The sequence below is a fragment of the Eptesicus fuscus genome, chromosome 2 (genome assembly GCF_027574615.1).
Source record: "Eptesicus fuscus isolate TK198812 chromosome 2, DD_ASM_mEF_20220401, whole genome shotgun sequence".
Classification (NCBI taxonomy): domain Eukaryota; kingdom Metazoa; phylum Chordata; class Mammalia; order Chiroptera; family Vespertilionidae; genus Eptesicus; species Eptesicus fuscus.
In genome coordinates, this window is record NC_072474.1 from 25,865,504 (window position 1) to 25,878,116 (window position 12,613).

General features: G+C 37.6%; 1 protein-coding gene across 1 annotated transcript in view; it reads left to right on the forward strand.

Annotated features, from left to right (window-relative positions):
• The window catches only part of LOC129151090 (cyclin-Y-like protein 1), a 57,486-nt gene that overhangs the window by 8,230 nt on the left and 36,643 nt on the right, over positions 1 to 12,613 (forward strand). The window contains exons 2-3 of the mRNA XM_054724831.1: positions 1,358 to 1,420; positions 2,747 to 2,781. Of these exons, the coding sequence (XP_054580806.1) occupies positions 1,358 to 1,420; positions 2,747 to 2,781 (98 nt within the window). The remainder of the gene's footprint in view (positions 1 to 1,357; positions 1,421 to 2,746; positions 2,782 to 12,613) is intronic.

Genomic DNA, 12,613 nt, shown 5'->3' on the forward strand with positions numbered 1-12,613 from the left:
AAATGTCTGTGAAGCATTTTCCCGTGCCTCATCTCATTTGATCATCACAGAAGTCCTGGAGTAGGTAGATAGGAGACTCAGTGGAATCCTATTTTCTTTTCATTAGCTGGAAAACGGAGATTTAGAAAGCTTAGAAACTTGGCCTGACTGAAAGAAGTAAGAAATGGTGGTCCTTGAAAATGACTGCACAGAATATAGTCAAACACTACTACAGCTAAATATTTTACCCTTTGTTCTCCCTGTGTGATCTACAATAATAATCTGCTTCATATTGATATTTACTGCTGTGTTGCTGACAATTACCTAAAAGAGAATTTGGGGTGCTTCACTGGGCTAGAAAAAGTTTAGCTAAATCAGAAAACAGGTCTAATTAAGCAAGTTTATTCTATATCTATAAAAGACTAAGTTGACTCGCGCATGCGTCATACATACAAAGCTCTCGCTAGCACCAATCGCACGTGTATGTTTTGATCTGTCATTGTTGATCATGAATTTGGTTGACACTTCTATTATAGAGAAAGGGTGAATAGCAATATTAAAATATTTCTTCTAATTACTTTCCTTTCAATGTGCACCAATTCGTGCCCTGGGCCACTAGTATCAGCATAAATGAGAGCGACTGTGTTTCTAATTGACAAGTAGAAGAGGGGAAGCATGTACACAATTCATAGACCACTTAGGTGCAAGTTAAAAAAATGTCTAGGGCATAGCTTGTATTTATTCCATGCATAGAAAGAGTTTACAATTTTGAATTTTCCCAGTAGAATTTTTATATTGTTGCTGTGAGAAATGATTCATCTGTCCGAATTCAAATGATGGACTCGGAGACAGGAGTATGGCAAAAATGAGACACTTAATAATTTGGTCTCCAGAGCCGGTATCCTTTGTCCCAGGCACACCTGATTCGGGGAGCAAAGCCTATTTATTTAGTCCCTCCTCCTCATTGGCTGAGTACTGTGGGGTCACCTGTTTCCTCATAGGTCGCCTAGATCTTGCTGTCTCCCGTTGGAATAGCTGTCTCCTTTTTACAATATTGGGCTGAGGTCTTTCTAGCTGTCTGCACCTCCCCTGTCTAGCTGAGGCAGATGCCTCAAGGGTTTCCACCATGATGCTTGTCCAGGTGCACAGTTCTTTGTTCCTCTTCCCTCCTCCCTACTTTCTGTTTGTCCTGGAAATTCAGTAAATCCCATCAAAAGCTGACCATGTGGAGTTAGATCACAGAGGTCCATTTCCTACATCGCCTTGACTAAAATTGGCTTGTTACCATTACTTAAACACTCTTCTCAATACCATTATAAGTGGTATAAATTGGTGTGTAGCTATTTTTAAATGATGTATTTTTCTATTTGGGTTTTAGGTTTAATCCCTTCTGACCATCCAAGCGCAAACACAATTTTCCTGAAGAAATCTCAAATGGACGGTAAGTCAAGATTGTATTTAAGTCACAGTTAGGTTTTTATTTGAACAATTAAAAGGATCAGTTATTTATATATGAGGATTGAATTTGTGATCTTACATAGTAGTGCTCAAGCAAAGGATGCTTTCTCACACTGGAATTTGAAGCTGTTCAAACTCTCTCACCCTATGTAATGCTGCCAGGGTACATCAGAGGAACAGAGCGCTATGGAGTTCCCCAGAAGCTTAGCACGAGCATGTGCAACTATGTCAATTTCCTGTGTCCTGTTTGTTTTAGGATAAGAACCCAGAACTGTAGGATTTTAACGCTTCTGTTTGCCTATTTTCCTTAACGTTATGTTCAATCGAGTTTACTTGCTTTAAAAGGCACATGGATTGAGTCTTTCAGTTGATTGTGACAGCAGAAGTCCAGGCAGGGAAGGGTCCATTTTATTTGAATCCACGCAGCTCAATAAAAAGTGGGGTTTTAACATGCATTTTCATGGCATGTGTGCATGACTGTCTGGAGCTGATCCTTTTGGTTCGGATTGCTGTATTTCTCAGTTTCTTCCAGAGCCATGGCTGCTCACCTGTGGAGAGAGGGTGAGAGAGGAGAGGAAGTGCTATCCTGTGCCCCTCTCTGCAGTGCTAAGGAGTGTGTGCCTATGACGCCCTCCCACATTAAAGGGGGCAGAGTGGGGAACAGCACAGCCCAAGACCCTCTTTGGAGCTTTTCTTTTTCTTCCGATCTTTATTAGAGCAAAACGATTCTGTGTGTTGTACACTTGTTTAGTTAGGTTAGCTGAACTCATTTTAAAATTTAAATTGGTTAGGTCACTCTGCAACTGAATAGAGGCTCATTTAATGTCTTAGTAAGATCTTCAAGGTGGTTACGTGAGTGGTTCAGGCTGCTTGCAGGTGCCTGGCCAGAAACTGGTCCTTAGAGCTCTCAACTGTTAGATCCTGGTGGTTCAAGTAAAGAGGGTATACATGTAGAATTGGAAACTACGACTGAGTAGTGGCTCAGAAGCACAGCAGATAAACTTTTTTATTCGCTAAGTTTCTCCCCTGGCCTAATTTATTTTGCCCTTTTCTTCTGTACCTGGAGAGACTTTTATTTGTACCTAAAATAGAACGTCTGTTAGGTCAAAAAGGCAAATCTTAGTTTTAAGATTTTGCTTATGGGACTCCTCTTACCAGGTGCTTTAAATTATAAGTCTTGTTGGAAGTTACAAAAGAAATGGAATAAAATTTATTCTTATTTTGTATGTTGGTAATCTTGCAGGTAATCAGTAACTTCTGTTTTTCTGTGGCATTTCTATCTGATCAGCTAATTTTCTTTTATTCTTAGTGCGTGGAAGTAGGAAGAACAGCTATTCCTACCATGTAAGTAAATAGTGGAAAAGTTACATAAGAAATTAGCAATTTGAATTTAAAATTGTCTGCCATGATTTTTAACAATATATAACGAAACCAATATCATTAGCATGGTAGATTTTCTATATCACTTCTGTTATCTTCATGATCAAGCTTCCATATTTAGGAAAGTTTTTGGCTTTAGTAATGCTCATTTTTAGGGGTTCTGACCTTTAATTAATGCCAATAACATGGTTGTGGTATAAATATCTGCCTTAATTTTTGCCTTAACTTTTAATCTTGATTTTTAACAAAATGAACAACAATATAAAGCTAAGTCAATTTTTAGGGTTATATCTAAGCTTATTATCTTTCTCCCTCCAGTGTGGCCTTTTTTTCCCTCCCTCTGTCCTCAAAACATGCATTATGGTTTTTATTAAATCAGAATCAATGTTTACATTATTATGACTTTGTAAATATTTTTAATGCTGAGCCATATATTTCTTTGGCTGTGCCTCTTTCTTGTATACCCTTTATTCTTTTGCTCAATAAATGTATATGCACTTTGAATGATTGTGCCAGTGTTTATTAACATACAGTTAAGTTTCAAAATTTGAAAGCATCTGCAGAAATAATTTTTTTTTTTGTCAGTGCCTGTTTTCAAACCGATGACCAGTCCGGTCCAGGCACTGCCGATAAAACAAAGCAATGAAATTACACGTGTCAAGAATTAATTATTTCATTCCATATTTGTGTGCCCTCAATTTGTGGACTGTTGCCGGTTTTGTGCTATAAACTTGATCTTTTATGTCTTGCCATAAAAAAAAAAAAATCTAGTAGGACTTTAGGATAAGTTTTCTTTGTTCAGAGCTTAGTCTGGCTTCGCCCATTATTTCAAATCAGTTAAACCTGAAAAGGAGTGAAACTTGAGTTATCAGCTGTTCAAATGTGTGTACTTTTTTGGGGGGACCCACTATATTACTGAAATTTGAGCACTGCTACACTTCTCCAGGACAATCCAAACCACTGTTCCTCGTCACCATGATCTCACGGAGCCAAAGCAGCAAGTAGGCTGGTCTCTCTGATTTCACAAATAACTGTTTTGTACCTAATAATCTAGTAACTTGGCAGAGAAAGATGACTATTGGGACAAAAATTCTATATTTATGCTACATTAACATAATACCTAGTAAGTTTTCATGTTTTGTGTGTACGGAATTAATTTTTTTAGTGTACTCACTTCTTTTCTAGCAGCTACTTTTTTCCAAAAATGCTGTGACATTTGTCACAGGCCTGTCAAAAATATTTTCCATGTACTGAACACGTTTGTTCCAGTTCTTATTGGAAGCCATCTCCCCAGCCGTTGGTTACACTCCTCCAGTATAGACTTGTCCTCCGAAGGCCTGCCCTGTGCCTACATTAGGCGTATTTCTTTAAAGTCATCTGGGATCTCACATACTGTTCTCTTGTGTTAGATCCCTGATTTCTTAGATCAGCAATTTTCAACCTTTTGCGTCTCATGGCACACATACACTAATTACAGTTCCTAGGCACATCAAAAATATTTTTGTTCATCTAACAAAAAAGTAGGTATCATATTTATCCCTTCAGTCTGAATGTCTGTTGTGGCTGTTGTCATTTTGTTATTTGACAATGTAAGGGAAATGATCAGTGTGACTGACCAAATAGTCAGGTATTGCATGTTATAATTGGAGCATTTAAACCATCTACGTTTAATGTTATTATTGATAAGTACTTATTAGTCATCATTTTTATTCTTTATTAAATTTTTATTTTATTGTTTAAAGTATTACAAATAGTAGCACATATGTCTCCTTTTATTCCCCCATTGACCTTCCCCCAGCCTCCCCTACCCTGTGTCACATGCCCTCATCCCGCCCGCCCCCAGTGTCTTGCGTCCATTGGTTATGCTTATATGCATGCATACAAGTCCGTCGGTTGATCTTTTACCTCCCCACCGCCGCAACCCTCCCCAACCTTCCCGCTGTAATTTGACAGTCTGTTCCATGCTGCTCTGCCTTTATATCTATCTTTTTGTTCATCAGGTTATAAGGTTCTTTATTATCCATAAATGAGTGAGATCATGTGATATTTATCTTTCTCTGACTGGCTTATTTCACTTAGCATAATGCTCTCCAGTTCCATCCATGCTGTTGCAAATGGTAAGAATACCTTCTTTTTTACCGCAGCATAGTATTCCATTGTGTAGATGTACCACAGTTTTTTAATCCACTCATCTGCTGATGGGCACTTAGGCTGTTTCCAAATCTTATCTATGGTGAATTGTGCTGCTATGAACATAGGGGTACATATATCCTTTCTTTTTTATATATATATATATCCTTTCTGATTGGTGTTTCTAGTTTCTTGGGATATATTCCTAGAAGTGAGATCACAGGGTCAAAATGGGAGTTCCATTTTTAGTTTTTTGAGGAAATTCCATACTGTCTTCCACAGTGGCTGCACCAGTCTGCATTCCCACCAGCAGTGCACGAGGATTCCTTTTTCTCCGCATCCTCGCCAACACTTGTCGTTTGTTGATTTGTTGATGATAGCCATTCTGACAGGTGGGAGATGGTACCTCATTGTTGTTTTGATTTGCATCTCTCTGATGATTAGTGACTTTGAGCACATTTTCATATGTCTCTTGGCTTTCTGAATGTCCTCTTTTGAAAAGTGTCTATTTAGGTGCTTTGCCCATTTTTTGATTAGATTGTTTACTTTCCTTTTGTTAAGTTGAATGAGTTCCCTGTAAATGTTGGAGATGAAACACTTATCAGAGATAACATTGGCAAATATGTTCTCCCATGCAGCGGACTTTCTTGTTGTTTTGTTGATGGTTTCTTTTACTGTGCAGAAGCTTTTTATTTTGATATAGTCCCATTTGTTTATTTTCTCCTTAGTCTCTCTTGCCCTAGGATCTGTGTCTGTAAAGATATTGCTATGACATAAGTCTGCAATTTTGCATCTTACGGAGTCATGTAGGATTTTTATAGTTTCCCATCTTACATTCAAGTCCTTTAGCTATTTTGAGTTTGTTTTAGTGTATGGTGTAAGTTGGTGATCTAGTTACATTTTTTTGCATGTATCTGACCAAATTTCCCAGCACTATTTATTAAAGAGACTGTTTTGACTGTTCTGCTCTTGCCTCCTTTGTCAAATATTAATTGAGTATAATGGTTTGGGTCAGTTTTTGTGTTCTCTATTCTGTTCCAGTGGTCTATATGTCTGTTCTTGTGCCAGTACCAGTCAGTTTTGAGAACCGTGGCTTGGTAATATAGCTTGATATCTGGTATTGTGATCCCTCCAACTTTGTTCTTCTTTCTCAGGATAGCTGTGGCTATTTGGGGTCTGTTTTTTATTCCAGATGAATTTTTGGAGAGTATGTTCTGTATCTTTGAAATATGTCATTGGAATTTTAATAGGGATTGCACTAAATCTATAGATTGCTTTATATAGTATGAACATTTTAATGATGTTTATTCTACTAATCCATGAACATGGTATGTTCTTCCATTTGTTTATGTCTTCCCTTATCTCTGTTTTCAATGTCCTGTTGTTTTCCTAGTATATGTGTTTTACATCATTAGTTAAGTTTATTCCTAGGTATCTTAATTTTTTTGGTGTAATGATAAATGGGATTGTTTTATTTATTTCTCTTTCTGTGAGTTCATTATTGGCTTATAAAAAGGCCATAGATTTCTGGGTTTTAATTTTGTATCCTGCTACATTGCCAAATTCATTTATTAGGTCTAGTAGTTTTTTGATGGAGTCTTTGGGATTTTTTATGTATAGTATCATGTCATCTGCAGATAAGGACAGTTTTACTTCTTCTTTTCCAACCTAGATGCCTTTTATTTCTTCTTCTTGTCTAATCGCTATTGCTAGTACTTCTAATACTATGTCGAACAGGAGTGGTGAGAGTGGGAATCATGTCTTGTTCCTGTTCTTAGGGGAAATGAAATTAGTTTTTGCCAATTGAGTATGATGTTACCTGTGGGTTTATCATATATAGCAAGCATCCTCAAACTATGACCTGTGGGCCACATGCAGGTGTTTTTGCCATTTCGTTTTTTACTTCAAAATAAGATATGTGCAGTGTGAATAGGAATTTGTTCATAGTTTTTTTAAACTATAGTCCGGCCCTCCAACGGTCTGAGGGACAGTGAACTGGCCCCCTGTTTAAAAAGTTTGAGGACCCCTGATATATAGCTTTTATTATGTTAAGGTATGATCCCTCTATTCCCACCTTGCTGAGAGTTTTTATCAAGAAAGGGTATTGGATTTTGTCAAATGCTTTTTTGTATCATTTGATATGATAATGTGATTTTTGTCTCTCACTTTGTTCATGTGATATATCACATTTATTGATTTGTGGCTATTGTACCATCCTTGCATCCCTGGAATAAATCCCACTTGGTCATGGTGTATGATCTTTCTAATGTATTGCTGACTCTGATTTGCTAGAATTTTATTGAGGATGTTAGCATCTATGTTCATCAAGGATATTGGCCTGTAGTTTTCTTTTTTTGTAGTGTCTTTATCTGGTTTTGGGATTGGGGTAATGCTGGCTTCATAGAAAGAGGCTGGAAATGTGCCTTCCTCTTGAATTTTTTGGAATAGTCTGAGGAGTATAGGTTTTAGTTCTTCTTCAAATGTTTGGTAGAACTCCTCTGTAAAGCCATCGGACCAGGGCTTTTGTTTGCTGGAAGATTTTTGATCGCTGTTTCAATTTCTTCAGTAGTTATTGGCCTATTCAGGTGTTTTTATTCTTCTTGGTTGAGTTTGGGAGCTTGTATTTTTCTAAGAATATGTCCATTTCATCTAGGTTGTCCATTTTGTTAGAATAAAGTTGTTCATAGTATTTTTTCATAATTGTATTTCTGTGGGATGGGTTGTTACTTTACCTCTTTCATTTCTGATTTTGTTTATTTGGGTCCTCTTTCTTTTCTTTTTGGTGAGCCTGGCTAGAGGTTCATCAATCTTGTTTATCTTTTCAAAGAACCAGCTCTTGGTTTTGTTGATCTTTTGTATTGTTTTTTTGGACTCTGTGTCATTTATCTCCTCTCTAATCTTTATTATTTCTTTCCCTCTGTTTATGCTGCACTTTTCTTGTTGCTCTCTTTCTAACCTTTTGAGTTGTAGGGTAAGATAATTTATTACCATTGTTTCTTGTTTTCTGAGGTAGGCCTGTAGAGCTATGAACTTCCCTCTCAAGACTGCTTTCACTGTGTCACATAGATGTTTGATTGTTGTGTTTTCATTATCACTTGTTGACATGATGCTTTTTATTTCTTCTTTGATCTCTCTGGTAACCCAGTCATTTTTAATGGCATGCTGTTTAGTCTCCATGTGTTTGTTTTTTTAATTGTTTTTATTGTAGATGATTTCTAATTTTATGCCATTGTGAACTGAGAAGATGCTTTATATGATTTCTATCTTCTTTAATTTGAAGAGATTTTGCCTGTGTCACATTATATGGTCTATCTTTGAAAATGACCCATGTGCACTTGAGAAGAAAGTATATTCTGTGGATTTGGGGTTAAATGTTCTGAAGATGTCAATTAATTCCATCTGATCTAGTGTATCATTTAGGATTGATATTTCTTTGCTGATTTTTTGTTTAGAGGATTTGTCCAGCGGTGTTAGTGGGGTATTAAAGTCCCCTACTATGACTGTATTGTTGTCAATCTCTCCATTGATATCCTCCAGAAGAATTTTTATGTATTTGGGTGCTCCTCTATTGGGTGCATATATGTTTACCAGAGTTATATCCTCTTGTTGAATTGCTCCCTTAGTATTATGAAGTGGCCTTCGTTATCTCTTGTTATGTCCTTCACATTGAGATCTAATTTGTCAGATATAAATATTGCTATCCCAGCCTTTTTTTTTTTTTCATTTCCATTTGCCTGAAATACCATTTTCCATCCCTTCACCATCAGTCTTTGTGAGTCCTTTTTTCTGAGGTGGGTCTCCTGTAGACAGCAGATAAATGGGTCATGTTTTCTTATCCACTCAGTTACCCTATGTCTTTTGACTGGGGCATTTAATCCATTTACATTTAAAGTTATTATTGATAGGTACTTGTTTGTCGCCATTTTAATTCTTTACCCATGTGTTCCTTCTTCCCTTCCTATTTCTTCTTTTTATAGCAGACCCTTTAGCATTTCTTACATTGCTTGTTTGGTGGTAATAAACTCCCTTAGTCCTTTTTTGTCTGTGAAGCTCCTGATTTCACCCTCAATTTTGATTGATAGCCTTGCTGGGTACAGTATTCTTGGATTCAGACCCTTTCTTTGCATGACTTTGTATATTTCATTCTGTTCCCTTCTGGCCTGATATGATTCTGTTGAGAAATCAGTGGCTAGTCTGATGGGGGATCCTTTGTATATAACTTCCTATCTCTCTCTGGCCGCTTTTAAGATTCTTACTTTGTTGTTGGTGTTTTCCAATTTAATTATAATGTGCCCTGGAGTCGGTCTTTTGGTGTTCATTATGTTTGGGACTCTGTGAGCTTCTTGGACTTGTGTGAGTTTTTTCTTCCCTATATCAGGGGAGTTTTCTGTCATTATTTCTTCAAACAGGTTTTCTATTCCAGAGTCAGTTTCCTCTCCTTCTGGCACCCCTATTATGCAGATGTTGTTTTGTTTCATGTTGTCTCAAAGTTCCCTTAGGCTCTCCTCCTGCTTTTTAATTTTTTTTTTCTAGAAGCTGCTCTACTTGGGTATTTTTCCCCACCTTATCTTCTAGCTCACTGATGTGGTCCTCTGCTTCTTCTAGTCTACTATTGATGCTTTCTATTGAGTTCTTTATTGCAGTGATGTCATTGTTAATTTCTTCTTGGTTCTTCTTCATTTCCTCTTGGTTCTTACACATATTGTTGAATTTGTCTTCCAAGGTTTTCAGCAACCTTATGACCATTTCTCTGAATTCTTTCTCTGACAGGTTGCTTGCCTCCATTTCGTTTACTTCCTTTTCTGGTGATGCCTCCTTTTCTTTCGTATGCGGGCTGTATTTTTTCTCCCCCTAATAGCTCCTTTCCTGGTGTCTGGTTATGTAGCTCTTTCTCTCCTGCTTTGACCTAAAGGCACAAAATACAACACAACAAGGCACAACACATAGGGCCCTGAACACAAATGTATTCATGATACTAATAACCCCAAATAAAGGTGAACACCAGAGCAAAGAGAATTAGGAGATTAAAAAAAATGCAAAAATTATATTGAGAAAAGGGAAAAAAGTAAGAGAGAAAAGAAATAGTATGAAAAAAGAAGGGGGAAGAATCTATTTATATGGGGAGAAAAGTGTATTTGATAGAACAACAAATAATCCAAAATAATGCAAACAAGAAATATCCAGAGATGAATACAAACTACAAATAATAATTAATAACAAGTGAGGAGAGGAAAAACAGAAGCAAAAAAGGAGAAACAATCACACAAACAAACAAACAAACTAATTAACAATTAAACAAACAATAATAGGACAGAGAAAAAGAAGGGTAAAACAAAACAAAAGAAAAAACATAAAACAAAAAGAAAAAAGGGAAGAGAGGAAAAATTGGATAGTGAAGAAAGAGAAGAGAGAAGTGTGTATGGACTTGGAGCAGGGGAACAGAAATTAGATATGCAGTATAAGTAGAATGCATTTTTTAAGAGGGGGTAAAACAAAAGAATAGAGAAAATCTAAATCAGGAATAGGGTAAGAGAAACAGGACCACAAAAGGGGAAAAGTGAGGAAGAGAGTATTGGCATAAAGGTAAAGTTGAGGTAGAGTAAAATGATGCTGAAGGAAAAATGAAAATAGAATGTAGGACACTAATCCCAAAATAAAATAAAATAAAGAAAAAATAAAATGAAACTTTAAAAAAGGGTAAAATAATAGTAGTAATAATACTAATTAAAAATAAAAATATAATAATTAAAAAGGGAAAATCAAGTGAGAAAAAAATAGTTTCTTAAGTAAAAGATAAAAAATAAAAATGTATAGTAGTGAAGGTCATTCACTTCCTCTACTGTTCTGTTTGGAACACCTGTTTCCTGTCAGGTAGTAAGGACAGTATTGAAGTTCCCTGCGTTCTACTGCTCCTCTGTGTCATAAGCCACAATCCTGTTTTCAAGCAGGCGGTATTTCTTTGTTTCTCAGCCTGACTTTAGTTGTATTTACACAAGAGTCAATTTGTGATTCAATACCTGGTTGACAGTGTTTCTGTATTGACATCTGAGGCTATAAGTCCTCTCTACCCAATATTTAGATTTTGTTTTCCCTTCCACACTTAATAGTAGGTTGGGGAAATGGACTGCCCCAGAGCTGGTTTTCTGATTGTTTCTCCCCACTCTGAACCCCAGGTTCCACAAAATCAACTTTCCCCTGCAGTCTCTGAGAGTGTTTTTAATTGGGAGATCCTATGTACTGGGCTTAGTAATCAAAATCAAGGATTTAAAGAGAAAAAAATCTTGCAGCCTGTCTTCCCATCAGCAGCCATCTTCCATCTCTCCTCTGTCATTTTTATTCTTAATGTTTGTGTTTCTTCTTTTTACAGCAGTTCCTTTAGCATTTCTTGCATTGCTGGCTTTGTGGTAATAAACTCCCTTAGCCCTTTTTTGTCTGTGAATCTCCTGATTACACCTTTAATTTTGAATGATAGCCTTGCTGGGAATATTATTGACTTTTTCGCCCTACACTGTGTGCGTCTCTGTGCACGTCTTTTTCCCCTGGCACTGTGCAGCCAGTATACTGGTAGAACTTCAGGCTGCCTTTCTGTGCCCATCCCAGCTATAGGTTGATTTCTAGAGTTCCCTTTTGCCAGCAGCTCTATGGACGCCCTTCCACATTCATGGGTTATGCTGACCCCAATGGCCACGGATTTTGTGGAGCACAGACTACCTTTGAAACTCTAGATTCTGCTGTGTGCTTTTCTCCCTCCAGCCTGGATCGCAGACCTCACCTTTGTCTAGGTAATATCTGACCTTTCCGTGAGAAGGTGCAGGGATCACCCGTGTCGCGTATTTGCGCTGCTTGAGACCAGGTGTTTGTGGGTTCACAGCTGGTTCCTGGGTGTTGTGGTTGTAGGGTCCTGCGAGGTATCCAAGTTCTTCCTGGTTGAAGGCAAGGCTAGGCTTCCGATCCCAGCCACTCTCCCCTTCAAGATGGCATGGTCTCTGCAGCAGAGCTCGCCACTCTGGGAGAGATTTCAGCAGCAGTAGAGTCTGCCTGGTCACGGGAGCCCAGTCCAGCAGTCCCCAACAGTACCTTGGTATATAGCTGTCCCTCACTTGCAAATAGACACTCCTTGCATCTCCAAACTCTCTCCTTTCATTTTCTCACTCACACACTATCTTGCAGCCTGCTTTCCTATCAGCAGCCATCTTCCATCTCTACTCCGTCATTTTTATTCTTAATGTTTGTGTTGCTTCTTCCTTTCTGTTTTTTCTTTTTACAGCAGTTCCTTTAGCATTTCTGGCTTTGTGGTAACTCCCTTAGCCCTTTTTTTTTGTCTGTGAAGCTCCTGATTACACCTTTAATTTTGAATGATAGCCTTGCCTTGCTGGGAATATTATTCTTGGATTCAGTCCCTTGCTTTGCATCACTTTGTATATTTCATTCCATTCCCTTCTGGCCTGGTGTGTTTCTGTTGAGAAATCAGTTGATATTCTAATGGGAGATCCCTTGTAGGTAACTTACTGTCTCTCTCTGGCAGCCTTTAAGATTCATACTTTGTCGTTGATGTTTGTCAATTTAATTATGATGTGTCTTGGTGTTGGACTTTTTGGATTCATCTTGTTTGGGACTCTATGTGCTTCTTGGACTTGCATGGTTTTTTTCTTGCCAATATCAGGGA